Source organism: Podarcis gaigeae (assembly GCF_964106915.1).
Source record: "Podarcis gaigeae genome assembly, chromosome: 1".
NCBI lineage: Eukaryota > Metazoa > Chordata > Lepidosauria > Squamata > Lacertidae > Podarcis > Podarcis gaigeae.
In genome coordinates, this window is record NC_139678.1 from 79,448,099 (window position 1) to 79,467,205 (window position 19,107).

The 19,107-nt window shown below is 44.5% G+C and overlaps 1 protein-coding gene across 5 annotated transcripts in view; it reads right to left on the reverse strand.

Annotated features, from left to right (window-relative positions):
* The window catches only part of B4GALNT4 (beta-1,4-N-acetyl-galactosaminyltransferase 4), a 165,628-nt gene that overhangs the window by 110,701 nt on the left and 35,820 nt on the right, over nucleotides 1-19,107 (reverse strand). Inside the window, exon 1 of one of the 5 annotated variants that reach the window (XM_083756138.1) lies at nucleotides 9,228-9,376. The exons of 1 other annotated variant lie outside the window; for it this stretch is intronic. In XM_083756138.1, coding sequence (XP_083612264.1) covers nucleotides 9,228-9,282 — 55 coding nt within the window. In that variant the 5' untranslated portion in view covers nucleotides 9,283-9,376. Of the gene's footprint in view, nucleotides 1-2,320; nucleotides 2,509-4,203; nucleotides 4,929-9,222; nucleotides 9,377-19,107 lie in introns of those variants that run through there. 3 more of the 5 variants (XM_083756140.1, XM_083756137.1, XM_083756139.1) reach the window with 3 other exon arrangements.

Genomic DNA, 19,107 nt, shown 5'->3' on the forward strand with positions numbered 1-19,107 from the left:
TCAGCTGGTTAATCTCCCCCCCCCCCAATCATTTTTCAATTTTACAACAAATATAGTGATATCCAAATTTGAAAATACAAATCCCTTCCCCTGCCCCACTTCTCTGCAAAGAATCAATTGCCTTGGAATCCTTGCCTATTCTTTTGTATTAACAGCACAAAACCTACTGGATATCTTCAAAAATATCCTTATTTTCCAAAAAGTTCATCTGGGTACCAACAATTTACCTTTTAATGAGCATTCAACACAATTCGTTTGGTGGAGATATTAAGAGGTTGTTCTCTATTTAATGAACATTTATCCTGATTTGTTTGTGGGGAGATTTAGACACGGTTGCGTCAAGCAAGGGTTAATCCCACATTTCCCCATCACCTTCCTTATCATAAAAAGTCTGACCTTTTGGGGAAGCAGGTTTGTTGCGCAAGAGCTAAAAGTCAGCTTTAATTGCCCAGCCTGAATTATCCCACCCGAAAACAGTGACAATGGAAGTATCCAGAGTCCTAGTTTCATGGTCAGACTATGGAAAGAGTGAGAACACCGTATGGTGGATGGCGAGGAGGACATAAATCTACATTTAATCAAAAAAGGAGAGAGAGGGGAAAACAAGTAATAAACTCGATTAACAATATAATTAGAGCAATCAAACAGGGCAATCAAACAGTGAGCAACAGGCCAATGAAGGGCCATAAAATTAAACTCATTAGTGATCTTTGAGTGCCTCGTATTATGGCATTCTCCGCTGGAGAAAATGGCAAACTGCAACTGCAAACCCACACAAAGAAACTTCAGGGCAAGTGCAAGTGCAAGCATAAGAGGAGTGACCCCCAAAATTGCCCTGGATACTGCCCTGGCCCTGAGAACAGAAGTGAGCTTTCACAATAGACCCTGTAAAAATTCAGAGATGTTAGGTACCAAGTCACTGTCCTGATGAATAGCAGCAGGAAAGATGCTGGGATGATTGGCTGGGCAGAGAGGCTCCCTTGCTAAGGCATGAACAAAAGGTGGGAGCAAATGAGCCAAAGCAGCAACGGGCTGTTTACAAAGACGCAATTACTTCCTATGTCAGAAAGTACTGACTTTTTTGGGAGAGAGGTGGGTGCTCTGCACTAAAGGGACCAAATTCAGCCCCACTCAATACTGGCGAAATGCCCATATACTTTTGCCCGATAACCTATCTTGCCAGGCTGCTAAGCTTTTAATAGGAAAACATTATCGGCAGACAGATACCAAGCTTTTAGCTTCTTGAGAGAAGGGGGGGGGGGGTACCAGAAAACAATGGACAGAAAGCACTGGCTTTCTTCTTGCTTTAAGCTCCAAACACAGGTGCTTTACAGGCTGCTGTCTTCAAAATCAGCACCCTTTGTTGACGCAAACCCTTCTTAGCTCTGAATCATTCTGCTACCAAGGGCCTCCTTTTCTAAGAAGAGTCATCCCAGAACAGCAATCTTATTAGTCTGCAGCAGCAGTACAAAGGCAAAAGCTGGCATGACACCTTTGGGACCAATCTGTTTATTCTTGTAGGCTGTTGGCCATAAACGTGCACAGCACTTGATCTAATGTGTGGTGTTCAATAGCCAATAGTGCAATATAAATGCAAATTCTAACTTGTAGCTAACAGGGAACAGAGGATACACTAAAGGGAATCCAGATGGGGGGGTAAATAAATAAACTAGGGGGTTGCCAACTGTTTTTGACTAGCGGACACACGTCACATTTGAGAAAGTGCTGAGGGAATCCATCACAAAATGGCTGCCGTGGGATGTGACATAATAGAAAATGGCTGTCAAGGGCAGCATAGTATAGCACAAACTTGAGAGACACAACCACCCCCCACAACTTTATACTTGCCATCACTATGCCTTGATTATGGAGATCACACACTGATGCTGTCCAATAGCATGCATTCCTCAGTACCAGAAAAAATATACAAGGTAGCCACAACAGTCACATTTCAACGAAAAAACTTCAAAGGTAACTGCACAATTTACCACATAACTTTCTAGAATGGATAAAAAAATGCTTTTTTATTTAAAAAGAAATGAAAACTGAGTGTCTGGTGCTCCTGCCTAGAGGCACCACTGAAAGCCTTCATGGACCTGGAACTCCCTGCTCCAAAGGCAACAAGACTCAGCCTCCACACTTCTGAATTTAAAATTCAGATGCAAGAATCTGTTTCAGCTTAGTTCACTTGAGTTCCAAGACAGGAACTGAACAGGTTGCACAATGTCACCCTCTCATCCAACCCTCCAGCCCCTCGCTCACGTGTGCTTTTGACAGAACAGACCATGTACCAGTCTGAGTGCCGTTGTCTGATCCTTACCTCTAACCTCCAAGGAGCTCTCCTTTTCCAGAGCACCCTCAGACATGGCTAAAAGAAGCAGCCATCAGAAGCACTCTTCAGTCTGAAGAAGGGTACAAAGGAGAGGTGCTGCCGCTTTGTTCAGTAACAAGCCTAAGGCTGTGCAGCTCCAGACTGGTGGCGGCATAGCATGGCAACTAAAAGCCCAAGGATATGTCTGCCTGCTTCCTTTCAGCTAGTCTCTTATTACCCCAGTGCTCACCTGTGTGTAATTCCTGTACATATAGACTTCCACACTTGTGGCTTGTGAGCAGTGGAGGGGGGGGTCAGTGTCGCTTTGCCTTCTCAAGACAAGGCTGCATAGCTTGTGACTGACTTACCCTATTGATGAAGCGTGCGCCAATGTCTAGGGCAGTGAGCATGACTGTGGGGTGTGGACAAAGGAGATGCTTTCTTCTCTCACTTTCCTGTTTTTTTGCTCTTTGAATTCCTTTACTCGAAGAGCTTGCTCTCTCCCTTTTCTACATGGGACAAATTAAACTGGGAGAAGGAAATTAAAGTTGTACACCTTCAAAGTTTATGTCAGGACCAAGCATTACAAGCAGAGAGACAAGAGGTAACAGAGCATGCTTGTGGCAGCAAACAAAGAGACATGCTGTCAAATTTTCAGTCGTGTTTGCCTTGCGATACCAAGCAAAGAGGAGAAAGAAAGAGAGAGAAAGAAGGATTCCCTGCCTCCATCTCATCTAATGCCGTGGGCTAGCCACAAACAAGAGGGGGGGGGACAAGCAGCAGAGAACTCAGGAACTTTGTTCAGTGTAGCCTCCTTGCAAGAGAAGGGGGGGGGGGCTCAGTCTGTTTTTGTCTTCCAGAGAAGACTTAAAGCTGTAGGTAACATGGAACTGGTTGAGAGGCAACCATGCTGGAAAGGAGATATCCTGGATGAATGGTGCACAGAATGAACCCAAAGAGTTGTGGTCAATGAGAAGCAGATGAGCAAAGGTGGATCCAAGCCTAGCTGGGAGGAAATTTCAGCCTCTCCCCAAAGGTGTCAGAGGACTTAAAATTAAGCTAGCTGTGTCTGCATTATGTGCAGCAGTAATTAATAGTAGAGCTGGGCAAATTCTGGTTAGCAAGCACGTTCCAGTAATAATTCCCATATGAGGACGGCCTTTGTTCCCTGCTAATGCTACCCCATCACCACCTATGCCTGCACAGGAGATTAGAGCAGAATGACACTCATATCATGAATGAACTTGAAGAGCAAGAGCATTTTGCCAAGCCTGCCGCTTCAATAATGATGATAATGATAATGATATAATTTATTATTTATACCCCGCCCATCTGGCTGGGTTTCCCCAGCCACTCTGGGTGGCTTTAAACAGAATTAAACATTAAAAACTTCCCTAAACACACATGCAACACACAAACACACTTACCAGCTAGTTCCTCAGAGGTATCTCTAAGTTCAAAAAAAGGAACACATAAAACACTTTCAGTCAGGGTAATTTGGTTGTGTACTTTTTGACATTTTGTTTATTATTTGTGAGCACCTTTGTTATGTCTGCAGTTATGTAATTTTTTTATATGTTGTAAACCATCTTGAGTATGGTTTTATCTTTGGAAAACACAGATACAAATAAAAGAATTGATTGATAACAAACTGAGCTAGTAAGGAGTTAACAACAACAAACCAAAACAGTTAACAGCAGAAAGCCTTAAAAGTTGTAAAAGATTGAAATAAGGGAAATGCAAAAGCCCATCATTTTTGGTGATGGCAGAAAACTCAACACAAAAACTATGACTGACTAAAGGACAAAATAAAAATGACAATAGTGTTGCAACTTGATATCAGATACCAACTAAATAAGATCACAATATGGCCTCACCCATGCAGTACGTACAGATTTGGAACTTGTGACTCCCCATAGGGTTGGAAATTAAATGCTCCACATTTTCTACAGCTTGTCTGAGGTCTGGGATAGCTTCACTTGACTGAAGGGATGGATCTCCTGACATTTAACTCTGGACATTAAGTCTGGCCTGAGGTGCACTGTGAAATATCAGAGCAGCACCTGAACCAATCCTATCATCAGCACTCGACCAGCTATGCACCAGGGTCCAAAAGGAGGCAAACGTCTTATACCTAATAACTTCTCTCATACAACTCAGGCCAATTATTTATGGCCCAGTGAACAGGCTCTCTCATCTACCATGGCGGGAAAGTAAATAAATGAAGGTTAACATCCCTGGCAAACTCATTTGATACACTGCATTGGTGGTGATGGCAATGGAAAGAACAGGCTTAATAAAGCATTTTTACACCACATAAACTGTATTTTATGCATGTTTGCTTCCTCATACCACCAAGACTAAGAGGCAGCAGGTCTCTGGGGGTTCTCAGCAAAATGTCTCCATCACAGAAGGGAAGCAGCAGCTAATAAACACAACTCAAAGCCAGTGTGTTATTTTAGCTGCACTGTCGGGCTCTCAGTACTTTCGGGTGAGAAAAAGAGGTCTTCAGAGGCCTGCTAAATATTCATGAGCTCCAATGAGGAAACCTCACCTAAGACTCAGCCTGGCTCATAGGGAAGGAAATAAACTCTCCATTTATTCTCCCATTCCTTCTTTGCTGTAAAAAGAAAAAGAAAGTGTGTCCATTTATTCCCCGCCCTCTAATGTGATGGGCAGTAAAAATGACAGATGGTGACTATGAGAATAGCTCATGCTCTGGAACACTGAGGCAGGTGTTTCTGAAGAGAAATAATACAAGATTTAACTTCTACTTGGGCCTCCTCTCAAGCCTTCCCTCAATCTAATCCAACTGGGGAGAGGGATGTATTTTGGTTGTTTTAAGAAGTGGCAAGTACAATGTGCTCACTATTTCCGAGCCCAGGGGTGGGCAACATCTGGTCCATGGGCCCAATTAGGCCCCCCAAATCTCAAAGGTGGGCCTGCCAGAGCAAACCTGTCACCCCACTCCTAGTGCACCAGCTAATAGGCTCCAATCCTCCCACGCCCATCCGCAAAATATTTGTTCACCGTTCGGAAAAAAGGAATGATTTTTTCCAGTAGATTGTGTTTTTTCTTTCATCCACTCGGGAAACATAAGCTGCCTCCTTTGTTATGGGACTTTAAAGTGCCTGAGGGAAGATATATGAGAGGGAGAGAGCCATGAGGGAGAAGGAGGTTTGTGTTTCCTATGTGGGTGAGTAGACTCAGTCACCGATGCTATGTCTTGGTTATGACTGGGAAGCTTTGGCCAGTTCTTTCTCACTGAATAAGCCAGTGTGAAAAGCCATCATAGTCCGCCGACTAGAGTGTAATGAACAACCTGAGGTCCATGGACCCTCTCTGCCAAAAGAGCCGCTGGCAATGGCCACCTCGCAGAGCAGTTCAAGGCACACCATGTGATTAAGACTGTAGGAGACTTTCTACATTAAACGTGCCATTAAAATTTATAAACAGAAGCAGAAAAGAGGCTCACACGGATGAAACATTAAAATACCTGCCCATCGTGGATCATCATTAAAACATATACAGTGGTACCTTGGGTTAAGAACTTAATTCATTCTGGAGGTCCGTTCTTAACCTGAAACTGTTCTTAACCTGAAGCACCACTTTAGCTAATGGGGCCTCCTGCTGCTGCGCCGCCACTGCACAATTTCTGTTCTCATCCTGAAGCAAAGTTCTTAACCCAAGGAAATATTTCTGGGTTAGCGGAGTCTGTAACCTGAAACGTATGTAACCCGAGGTACCACTGTACCAGGTGCCTTCCAACTCTACAATTCTATGAAGGTGGCCATCAGCAATTATTCTAAAGAACATGGCGTGGGTGGTTCTTCATAAAATTCTCCCCAGATTCCCTGATGCAATAGGAGTAATCACACTTCAGGGAATCAGGGAATCAGTTAGCACACATATGGAAACATTTTTAGATCCTGGACAGACAAAGGTTCCGCTGGGAACTGAGGGGTGGTTACAGCCCATTGGTGTGCATGAGGACCGCCCTGCTCAGTAACAGGCATCCAAAGCCCCTTCTCTCATCCAACAGAGATTATGAACGGTCTTCTTGCCTAGAACAGCCTTGCCACCGTCTTATTTGCTCACCATGGCAAATAAGACACTGGAGATTGTGCACAGAACCTCCTTTTTCGTTTACTTTATTTCGAAAGTAGATGCAAAACAATCCTGAATTAAATGAGGGCTGTAGCACTGGGGAAGGAGGACTTAACCCCTTCCCCAGCACTGCTTTCCTGATCTAAATCCACCCACATTACTATTTGACCTTTGGGATAGACATGGGGTATGTCTATGTTCTCCCTAATGGAGGTAGTGGCAGAATTTTAAAAACCACCCCCTTGTGCTTTATCTCCAGTACAATTCATGGCAACCTCTTTTGCTATTAAAAGAAATTAAAGAGAGAGATGTGAAATCCAAATAGATTCTTCAACAGCTCATCTAGTTTAGCCCAAAGATAATTCTGAATTTGTGGCCAAGCTCCAAGCTCCATCTTGGCCTCTTATCACCAAACACGACACAAGTTTATGTGTTCAAGAATCAAAGCACATTCCCATAAATTGAATTCCTAATCCATGGAAGATCAAATTTTCAAGAGTTCCTTGAAAAGACTTCAGTTGTGGTGCCAAAGCTATGGAACACTCCCCTCCCCACCCCCATTATTAAACCTTTGCTTTGTAGCTTCTGGCACTGTTAGGATTTTCCCATATGTTTTCAATTAGCAACATAAAGCAATCTTTTGCATATTAGAAGTAAGCCCAATGGTGTGAAATGGAGCTTACTACCAGGTAAACTATGTACGTCTATAGTCTTAATCTTTCTGAGTTTAAATTAAGTTTCTTTTTGTCAGGTTTGTAGGATTCAAAATTACATGTTGAGACAATCTTGCTTCCAACCTATTGGGCTATATTTATTAGTGGGAACTTTTTGCTGCATAAGGGATTTTTACTGACATTATTTGATCTTGTGTAATTGTACAACACATACTAAGAACTAAAATATTTACAATGTATGTTTCCCGCTTACACAGCACTGTTAAGGGAAGGATAGGTGAGATTACAAACTTAGGTTTACAGCTTAAAACAGCAGCCCTGCTTCTGATTTCTCCTTTTTCCACACAGATATGGAAATGTGTGATATGAGAGCCACACTTTGTGAATATCCCCAAACAAAATGCACCAAGCTTTTTTCTTTGTGGGGGGAGAACTTATATGATGTGATGACATCAGCTCACACATTTATGTAACTACTCAGATTTTTTTTGGGGGGGGGACAGTATGGGACAGTTGTTTCCCCAGCACTTTCTGAGCAAATAGAATAGTTTGCATTTTGTCTCATCAATCTGCACAGCTACCCTTCCCCCCCTTTTTTTTTGCATCATGCCAACTAATAGGAGAGCAAGATTTCCTTCCAAAATGCCTAGGCAATTCATCTTAACCTAGGTCCAAAACCAGCACTTTATCTGCTTTCTATTATAGTAACGGTTGTGCAGATCGACTTTTACACACAGCATCACTTTCCTTATACACCATACAAAGAAAGCATCTCAAATTTTCCAGCTCCCTAGCCAAAGCAAGGATCCTTGAAAGGCCGGCAGGGGCAGGATTACATATGTTCTGAGAAACTCAGAACCATTTCCCCCCTCCCCCAACCAATTTTGCTTATTGAAAAATATATAAGCTTTTGTCCTCTTGGCTCACACTTTCAATGTATGAAAAACAGTCCTCAGAGTGTTGTGACAGCACAGTGATGTATGGCTAATGCAGGCCATGGGGGTTGGAGGGATAATTACCTCTGCATCTTGCTGGCTGGCAGACATCAAATACTTTTCTAGACATTTAGCAGAGACACCAATTAATCCGAGTCCTTGCTAGACAGCCCCAGAGCCTCAGCAGCTTCATCCACGAAGGCATGATAAAGTGAGTGTCAAAAGTCTGGCACTTGCGTTCTGGGGCCAGAGTGCACTTCACTTTCGCCACCCCTTAGCAGGAAGGGAGCCCATTTCTGTCAGCATAACAAGACTAATAAAGATGTTTCTAGGAGCAGGTTCTTATATTTTCTCAACAGCACAGAAGCTTGTCCATTTCCCCAGGTCAGGAAGGCGAGAGTTTGGATGAGAGCCAGTGCATCAGCAACGAAGCAGCTCAGACTGGGAGCTTACATAGGAACTAGTGATCCACCCTTTCCTGGCGCTCCTGATTGGAGCAGGTGCTTCCCTCTCCTCCTGAGTAACCTCATATGCAGCTAGCCAGGCACTTGGGTGACCGCTCTGAAGTTCCTAGCTCACTGTCCTCTCCACTCCCAAGACCCCGGGGGAAATTGTGGAGGAGAGATCTGAGAGCCGGCCAGAAATCCAAGCAGCAGGAGTAGGGGAGCCCAGTCCTGGAGACTGAACCCTGAAACGACTGGCCCTTCATAGAAATGGAGAGCTGGAAGGGATCGAGTCCAACCCCACGCAATGCAGGAATCTCAACTAGATCATACATGACGGATGGCCAGCCAACCTCTGCTTGGAAACCTCCAAGGAAGGAGAGTCCAGAACCTCCTGAGGAAGATCCATCTTCCATGTATTATAAAAGGTAAACAACACTTATTTGACCCCAGTTATTTGACACGGGGGGGGGGGGGGGACCTACAGATACAGTCCAAAAGGCACACAGGGAGTTATATGAGAGAATTTTAAAAAGCAAGTGGTCCTCACTGATCTGGTGCAAAAAGATATTGTCATACGGAGGAGTCCTGGCTGCCTAGATATAGCCCCACATACCTTTACCTGGGAGTAAGGCCCACTGAACTCAGTGCAGAGTCAGGCCCAAGCTGCCACCAGGCCCAGAACTGGCAGCAGTGAAAAGCAGCTCTGGCTTGCCCAGCCCTACCTATTGCCATCCCACCACCGCACTTACCTGACCTGGGGGTTCTGGATCGCTGGCTCTACTGGTCAAAACAGGAGTCCCTGCAATCATGCTCTCCCACTTGAAACAAACCAGGATTGCTCCAAGGAAACGCACGTGGCAAAAAGGAGCATTAGGCCCTGGTGGGCCACCCCCTTACCCGCTTGTGATTGGCCAAGCGGATAGCCAGCCAATCAGGATTTTAAACAACAGAAAAGATTTTTCTTCACTTCTCACTTCCTTCTGTGGTCGTCTGGCCTCTTGCTGTGGGCCCCCATTTACACCTGTAGCCCCCTTGGAATATTCTGTGGACCCCAGGGGGCCATATGGCCCCTGTTTGAGAAACACTGGTCTAAAGCCTTCTCGCATTACCCTTCAAGCACAGGAAGGAACAGCACTGGTATGGCTCTCACGCTGCCTAAATAATGATAGAGTCTAGTTAGAGGCTTCCGACTGCTCTACATAAAACTTAAATTTCTCCTCTGTTTTCATCCTTACATTGCTCCTAGGAAAATACAGCAGATTCTCCTGATCTAACTTGAGGACCCCACAGAATACTTTGGCTGATACTTTAAGGTGGGGCTGCCCCCTTCCAATACAGATAGTGTTTCCATTATTTTCCCAGGGAGAATTTGGCCAAATTCTGCTTCCTAGTGCAAGCACTGCAACAGGTCACTCACTCTTCAACTGGGCATCACAAATGGGCAAGGAAGAAGGGGTGGCATTAGGAACAGAGCAGCTCTGCAATGCAGATTCCTGTGGCAAAGGCCACAGAGTCAACTGTCAGGGGAAATATCAGAGAGGTTTGGGGGCACTTCTCCCTATTTCCCTTCCAAAAGATTATGAATCTTCCTAGCCTTTACTTCATTTAATATACGTAATACCTGTTTTCATTGGCCCTGGGGCTGCAAACGCATGTTGATATTTTGTTCCGTACTTAAGTCAAATACTCTTGATAGGTTTATTTGTTGGTGATGGTGGTGCTTAAGTTGCTGAACTGAGGACTGCAGGTTTTCCATCACATTATAAGGTTCCTTGCTGTTGCTCCACTCTCGTTCATCAGCTCCAGCAGTAGAGCATATGCTCTACCAAACTGCATTCAAATGGTCCCAGGTTCAATCCCTGGTGTCTCCAGGTGGGTTAGGGAAAGGCTGTTGCCCGAAACACTGGTGAACCACTACCAGTCAGTGTTGACAATCCTGAGCTTGGTCTGTCAGACCAAGGCAGCCTTTAAGGTTTCTATGTGGTAAGTCGTTTATTGTATTCTTGATATTTCTATATTTATACCCAGCCTTTCAGTAACCAACCAGCATTCCCAGGGCAGCTAACTAAAGAATAAAATACAAATACAACACAACAACAGCACATTACTATTCTGCCCTTTCTTGTACAGACTATTTGGGCCATGTGAGCTGGACAAAAAAGCCTCACCAATACTGATGTCTTTCATCTTCACTTATCTTCCTGCCCTACGGGAATGTCCATGGGAGACATTTTCCCTAATAGCTGGACCTCTCTCTCAAGCAAGAGATCCAGCTTCTCTCTTTACCAGCAGTTTCAAGTCCCAGTAACTTCTCTCTACAAAGGAATGCCCACACCTTCAACCAGCTAAATCACTTTTGGGTCTCCAGCTCAGTGCTGTGTCATGGAACTAGATAACATTATTGTCAGGTGCCTCTAGCACTTTTGTCAGGTTGGAATATCTGCTTGCTATCCACTTAAATACCCATAGGATGGAGCTGAAGTGCTTCCACCTGCCAACTGTGCATATGGCAAAACAGCTAGGCCATCATCTGCCTGTGAGTGGCAGCTGTGTGTTGTTCCAGACAGACAATTTTTATTCCTTCTCCTGATCCCAAGAGCTGACTATTCCCAGTCCTGTACCTTTAAGAGATTCCCAGAAGGGAAGATGCCAGCTTCTGGTGGCACAATGGTTCTGTGATAGGAAAAAGCATACTAGATTAAAGTTCTGTGCCACACTTAAAAGACGGTGTAGGTTCTGGCAACCTTACCACAGATTGGGACACCTTGGGGTGCCTCAGTCATCATTACACTGAAGGCATAGGGGGCAAGATCAGCATGCAGAGGCATAATTTAAGGTATAGGAATAATTTAAAATTTAAACACAGACGGGGAGTCACACTATCCTAAGTGTATAGTTGACAGCACAAAGCACGTCTGCCTAATTGCACACGTGGCTCCAGGACTCGCCGCCTCCTTTGCGCCACTGTTCATTACAGCTCTAGCCTTTGTGTTTCCACATATTATGCAAATACAACAGCAGGCAGCTATTATGATCTCTGCCTTAGTCACTGAAGATCTCCAGTGCCTGTCACGTTTACAGAATATTCAGCCTCTCTGCAGGTTTGCACATCTGGGAATAGCTTCATTTAGCAGAGAGAGAGAGAAAAAAAGTGATTCCTTTCACAACCTATTCCAAGGACAGATTACAATATATCCAGACCTCATTTTATCCTCACAGCCAAAGGAAGCATCACAATGGAATTTCAAGAGTATCATCCAAGGTCAGAAACGCAGGTGACCTCTCTAAGGTTATCAGTGGTAAGAGAAGGAACTATAATCCAAATCTGAATATTCTCACACTTCTAGTTATCTATTTGTACATGTGTGATTCAGTCACACTGATGCACTCAGGAAAATGTAAATCCATTCAAAAGTTAAAGAGTTTGTGTAAAACATGTCACATTTTGGCTAAAAGGCAATTAAATATAAATGCATAAATCTTGGACCGTTTTGGTCAACAGATACAGACCACCAGAAACATGAAAGTCAGCTATAACTACAGAATGAAATGTAAAATAAGAGTTTTAATCATCCTAGTGACAATTAAAGGGGCATCAAAATAATTTCGGCACTGCCTTGCTACCTCAAAAACAAGAGAAGCCACTTGTTCTATTGTTCCTCTGTCAAAAGCGTTTAACAGAAACTGAAAGAATAGTTAAATTTTAAAAGGATTTATTGTTTTCAGTTACCACTACCTTAATCATAAGGATATCTACAAGACCACAGGCTCAGCCGCCTATTCAAGAATTTGATCCTGAACACATTTTTGGAAGACCAGCATTAAATTCCACTGGAACTTACTTCCAACAATCTTTCTTCTAAGGAAAAGAATAAACCATTAACCTTGGAGTGCAGTGAGATTTGTTTTGTTTATATATTTCCCCCACTTATTTTAGTGGTTTTGTGTCTTGGTGTTTTGATTGTTTTCTCTTTATTGCAAGTTGCCTAGAAAACTATACACATGTTATAAACAAACACTATTGCTTTAAATGTTATCCTGCTTTGTAGTTTTATCTATTTTTATTCCCAGCTCAGGATAAAGGAAGCTTACTTTAACTGATGAAATGGACTACAGTTCACAAAAGACGGGGCCACAATAAATGTATTTGTCTGTAAAGGTGCCAGAAGAGCCTTTTGCTGTTTTTGCTGCAAAAGACTAGCATGACTACTCCTTTGCAAATTAGTTTAAGGCCACATGCATTAACATACAGGATCTGGTGACACACATCACAAACCAACAAGTTTAGCTGCATGTAACAAAATGGTGGATTAGATGAGGCTGTCAACTGCAGTGAAGGTCTGGTAAAGACAGCAAAGCACCCTTTTGGCTGTTGTGCAGCAGGGCCATCAAGATAAGAGGAAAGAGTATTTAGTTAGAACATCACCTCCCACCTTAAGAGCTCTCACAGTCAGTAAAGGGTCAGCAAAAGATAGTCCGGCGGGGGGGGGGGGGGACCTGAATTGCAGCAGCCATTCATTTCCAAGATGAACTGTAGAGTTTTTGAAAAGCCGAATGCCTTCATTCTGCTCTCTGCCAAAACTCCACAGAGCAGAACTAGATAGGTCCCCTGATCCTTTACCCTGAACTATGTTGGGTCATCTGTAACTTCTTGCTACACGGAAGCCCTTCAGCTGCACGTACGTGTCCTGCCAAACTGGAGTGAATAGAACATCTTCAGCCACATAAAGCAACACAGGGATCACAGCAGAAAAAGACAATTCATAAATGTGAAGTGGTGGTAGGAGAAAAAAGACTTACTGGAGTCCCCGGAATTCTATTAGCTGCACTTAACAGACTGCAGACTGCAAGTGTGGGACTATTGGGTGGAATTCAACATAGCGCTAAGCTAGGTATGCATGCATGTAACAAGGTCTGCTCATGCAACAAGACCCCCACCCTCCCCCCCACATGCTCCCTAAACCTGTTCTAGAGTTGCACTCAACCCCCCCCCCCAAGCAGATTTAAGAGGCTGGGATGCAGGGAGGAGGCAGAAGAGTCCCATTGCACAAGCACACTGTGGCGATCACACAGGACCCCCCGGACGTTTGACGGTCTATTGACCCTGTGCCACCACTGCAAATGCTTTTTCCGCTGCCACCACCCCGTATCTCATGGGGACACACGGAGTCCAGTCAGTTGTTAACATTAACAAATAATCAAGTTTATTTTTAAATGCAGGAACAAGCTTATGGTTACAGTTAATTTTTCTTGGCAGTTTCTTAATCTTCGTTCCTAACAACTTCAAACTGATTATTCCCAACTATCTATCTGACTCCACCTAACAATTCCTCTCACTCTCTCACAATACAACTTGACCAACCCACTGCCTATTCCTCCCTCTTCCTTCTTCAACTCCCAAACCTCAACTGACTTTCAAAACCTCCCACTCTAACCTTTACTCCACCCCTTGCATTCTCACTGGCCAATCACATCACAACACTCATTTAACCCTTTCCTTATGACCCACCTAGGAGGCAAACGCCACACACACCTTGTGCTGTGCATGTAAGAACTAAGTTGATTCCTTCCCATTATCCATATTATACGAGAGTAGGTGTGGGAAATCTTTGACCCTCCAGGTGTTGGTGAACTACAATTCCCGTCAGTCCCAGCAAGAATGGCCAATAAGCCGGGATGGTGGGAGGGCCAGAGGCTCCCACACTCTAGAGTTAATACAGCATATATTAATTCAGTCCATGAACTTTTAGTTATTTTATATTAATAAGACTTAACCTGATCAATTATGATATTTTGAATTGCTGCAGCGAATCTAAATCTACCCTTCCAGTGCTTGGTTAAGAACAGAAAAGGCATAGGGACCATGGAATAGAGTGTAGGGATCAGCAAGGTTTACCTCGCCTGGGCTGGTTCCCTCCAGCTGAGATCCGTCCGTGGGCCGGATTGCGCATGTGCGTGAGTGCGTGCGCCCGTGATTGCAGATGCAATTTCTGGCGCCGCGGAAGCGAGTCCCCACGCCACGCTGTGCCGGTTTAGCGCAGCGTGTGGGGACTTGCCAAGCAGGCAGCTTGGTTCAGGGGCAGCTCAGGGGCAGGTTAAGCGACCCCCGTAGGCCGCTTGTGGCCCATGGGCCTTAGGTTGCCTACCCCTGGAATAGAGTGTCTACCAACCACCACTACCTGCTTCTGCTGGCATCATCCTGAGTAAAGCAGCATGAGTAGACATGTGGTAAAAAATATATCAGAGTGGGAGCTCCTTTACGTATTTCTGCCCTGGAATCTTAGAGTGGTTGGTCAGTAAATAAATAAATAAATAATCAATGCTGCACTTCAGCTCACAGAGCTCAGTTCCATCTACCATCATGCTTCCAGGGATTTAATCACACAGAGGAAAAAGTCAATATAAAACAGGCTGTTCAGACAGTGAGCCAACAACTGCAGTGATGACTCACTGGGTATACAATCCAATTCCCACTAAGGCTGCTTCCCTACCAGCATCTCCACTGTCACCTAATCATTACTTTTCCATTGTAAGCTACAAACCAAACAGCAATTGACTTATCACACTATTGTCCTCCTTCTATGTATACATCACGCTATGCCCCATCTACACCAGTGGGCATGATATAGCTGCTATAAGGAGGGTCATTTAAAGCTCTGCAAGCATTCACTACAACCCTTGCGGTGGGCACTGTTTTATGACCCAGCTTAAGTTATTCCATTGATCTTCTAATTGCACTAAAATGCTTCTCTGGCTATATATATTATGAAAGAGTGGTATAGTGCTATAATACCACAATGACACTTTTTTGTGATACCTCCAGCTTGAATAGTACGGGCAATGGTTACCCAGGCAAGATATCTCCTCTCCCCGCCGCCTCCAAGTCTGCCACTGAGCCAGACCAGAGAATGTGGTTAGAGAAGGTAACACTATTGGCACCTACACCTGTGTAGATGGTGCTACTTCTCCACTCATGGATGTTTTAGTGATTTGCAGTCTGAGACAGAAAAGTCACAGGGAAAATAAGGGGTGAGGAAGAAGTAGTAGAAGAAGGGATGGTGTTGTGGTGTGGCTGCCCCATAAAATGTGGGTTAGTACAGTGTGGCAATTCCACATTAAAAACCTAGTGTGGAAGCAGCCTAACCTTTTCCCATACAGCTGCATTCACGATCATGTGGTGATACAGTGTAAACTAGCCCCATGGGGTTTTTTTTAGCACAAGCATAGATGTTGAGTCTGCTGTGAGATGCTATTTACAGATCCCACCAAAAGCAATTAAACTGATGTTTCTTGGTGACTAATCAGAATTTCAGCTATAATTGCTTAGGTTTCTGCCCTTTCCAATAATTCTTTACCAAACATCAAAACAGAAACACCCAACTAATTCTAAACAAACACAACAACATGTATTAATATTTCATGATGCAGGGGTGCGAGGGCTGTACTCTGAAGCCTTGAAGACCAGGATTCCAGTCCCATCAGTGCCTGACATGTAGCAACATCAGCAGCGTTGGGCTGCTAGTACCTTCCATGTGATGAGAGATGTTAAAAACAAATTAGCACCATCTCTGTGATAGGTGCTATGCAGAACATAAAAATAACTGTGTTCCACACCAATTTACCAAGGTAAAGTGGTGTAAGACTGAGTGAGAGAATACGAGAGGATACTTTGGCAGTGATGAGCTAAGGTTGAGCAGCAAGAAAATGCAACAGTTTGGGACAGGATTTGTGGAACAGGCAACTGTGACAGAAATGAACAAAGAGGACTTGACCTCTGCAGGCAATAGGAAAAGTGGTAAACCAGGAGAGGGGAATATTTTCCAGCCTAAGGGCTGCATTCCCTTGCAGTCAACCTTTTGAGGGACATGTGTGAGGCCAGTGTCAAAAGTGGGCAGAGAAACAAATGTGAATTTTACCTTTGTACAGTAGGTGAGTTTCGGCCCACACACCCTTCTCTGTCTCCAGCCAATCAAGTAAGCGGCCTTATCAGATTCCAGCCAAGCAAAAATACCCAGGGTGCAAAGCAGCACCAGTGAGGGGTGTGGCCTGGGGATAATTCTAGAGGCCAGGTAGAGAGACCTGGAGGGCCACATTTGGCTCCTGGGCCTCAGATTCCCAAGGCCTATGATAAATAGGAGGGGGAAATCAGTGGCACTTTACAGATCAGCAGTGCCCAGCCAGATATTTGCTTTCACAATAGATTATGGTAATTCTATACCATCAAAAATGCAGAGCAAAATGAAAGGGAGTTAAGAAGTCCCCTCCCAGTCGTTCATTCCTCAAAGCCCCACAGGCTCCCTGCCTCCGCTGGCCCACAGGAGTGTGAATTTGGAACTCCCTCTAATGAGCAAGCCGGGGAAAGAGCAGAGTGACAGGCAAACAGCTTTGAAACGTCAAGGAATGCAGTGCCTGCTGAAAACCACAAAGTGTTTCTCCCTGAAGGGGAAGCGGCGGCTGCCCCGCCTGGGATGTGCTGGGAGGCTCTTTCTAGAGCGACTCCTCCTCTGACAAGCGACTCTCACGCAAACATGTCAATGAGGCGTCTCCAGCCGCTCTTATTCCAGCTGTCTCCGAGAGTGACAGCCAAGCGCAGCAGATAACTAGTGACACGCACCATAGGAAGCCTTCCAATAAAATAAGCTAACATAAGAGGAAAGACTATGCAAGTTGAAGAGGAAAAAAACTCCACACAGAGAGACAACAGAAGTGACCAGGCTCAGCGGCTGCTCTTTTACCACCTGCTTCTGGTCATCCTTTGCAGATGACACACCATAACCAGGTGACACCCCAAGATGCAAGAGGGGGTGGGGCTCTGCATAACCAAGATGCAAGAGGGGGTGGGGCTCTGCATAACCAAGATGCAAGAGGGGGTGGGGCACCACAGCATACAATATTCAGTACAGCTTTAGTCCAGGCTGAGCAGAGGGGAGGAGCGAACAAACAAACAAACAAATAAATGAAGGGACAAGCAAACAAGCATCTTACTGAAGAACAAACTATACATGACATTTGTCAGGTAGCTCGCTCAGACCAACAGGGACATCAGGGTAGGCATGACTTGAGTACTTTACCCTCACTGCAATCCTGGGTGGAATTGGCCCCTCCATGCCTGACAATCCAACAGGGAGTGTGATTCCAACTGAGACTGTAGTGGTGGTGGAGAGTTAAAGCTCCCCAGCTGGTCATGCTATGTTCCTGGTCCAGTTTAGGGGGCCCTGCACCAGCGATTCATTGATTATTTTTTTTTAATCAAGTGCTCCAGAGCAAACTAACTTTACTTATTTGTTATTGGGATTTATCAATAGGTCACATCAATGGAAATAAGAGAAGCTCATAACACAATATGAAATATACACTATGCATATCTTAATCCTAACAACAAATTTCTTCATCTGCCATTACCCAAAGGCTTGACAAAATAACATTTTCAACATATAACATAGAAGGGATGCCTGAGCCTTCCAGAGCCAGGGCACCACCACCAGGGCACCACCACCAAGAAAGCCCTGTTCCAAGTTCCGGCAACTTGGATCTCCCTCAATGATGGAGCAAGCAATAGAGCCTCTCTGACCAACCAGACAGGATGGCACTGAAAGAGCTGGTATTTTCCACTTAGTGCTTTGTACGTCAGGGTTAAAACACTGAACTGGGCTCAGACACTAACCTCCAGCTTAGTGGCTGCTACGTTGCCCTTCCTTTGATTCCCAACCTGAGCTTCAAGTCACAACACCTGCAGCCTCATCCAAAATCAACAGTGAATAGCTGTGTTCCATATTCATTTTACAGTGGTACCTCGGGTTAAGAACTTAATTCGTTCTGGAGGTCCTTTCTTAACCTGAAACTGTTCTTAACCTGAGGTACCACTTTAGCTAATGGGGCCTCCTCCTGCCACCATGCCGCGATTTCTGTTCTCATCCTGAAGCAAAGTTCTTAACCCGAGGTACTATTTCTGGGTTAGCGGAGTCTGTAACTTGAAGCGTCTGTAACCCGAAGCACCACTGTATTATTTATTTCTCATCAAATTTGCACACTGCTTGACTGTTTTGTTTTTTAAAAAAGCTCAATATGGTTTACAAAAGATAAAACAGTAAAATCCTGAAAACTGTACAACCTAATATTGCAGACTTGCCTTTTGAGGCGCAGGAGGAAACTTCCCACTGGGAAGATTGCAGGGTAGGTTTCTTCTGCCTCTTTTTCTTCCCAGCACGGCCTGCAGACTCTTTTTCCCACCCAATTTGAGTACTCACTCTGGTCACAGTGGCATTTTACAGCATCTTCAGGTGCTTATGTATGGGAAGAACTGCCTCCTGTAAAGTCCTCTCCTTAACACCAGCCTGCATGTAATGTGGTCCACCACCCACCCACCCAGTTCGTGTCAGAGATGAGTGAAAAAATTGGCATTACTCTGCTGCCTCTGCTCTGCATGGAGAGGGGGCAATGAGTATTAAGACAGAGCAGAGGCCTTTCAATTTGACAGCATTAAGATGAAGTCTGGTCTTTATTTCAACAGCTCCTTGTACAACTGAATTTAACTATGAAAATAAATTAAATGTTGTAGGGGGAACATGAGACCAATTCAGCGTTCTGGTTCAGGCATAACATTGTTGCTCCACAAAGCATTGTTTGTTAGAGCT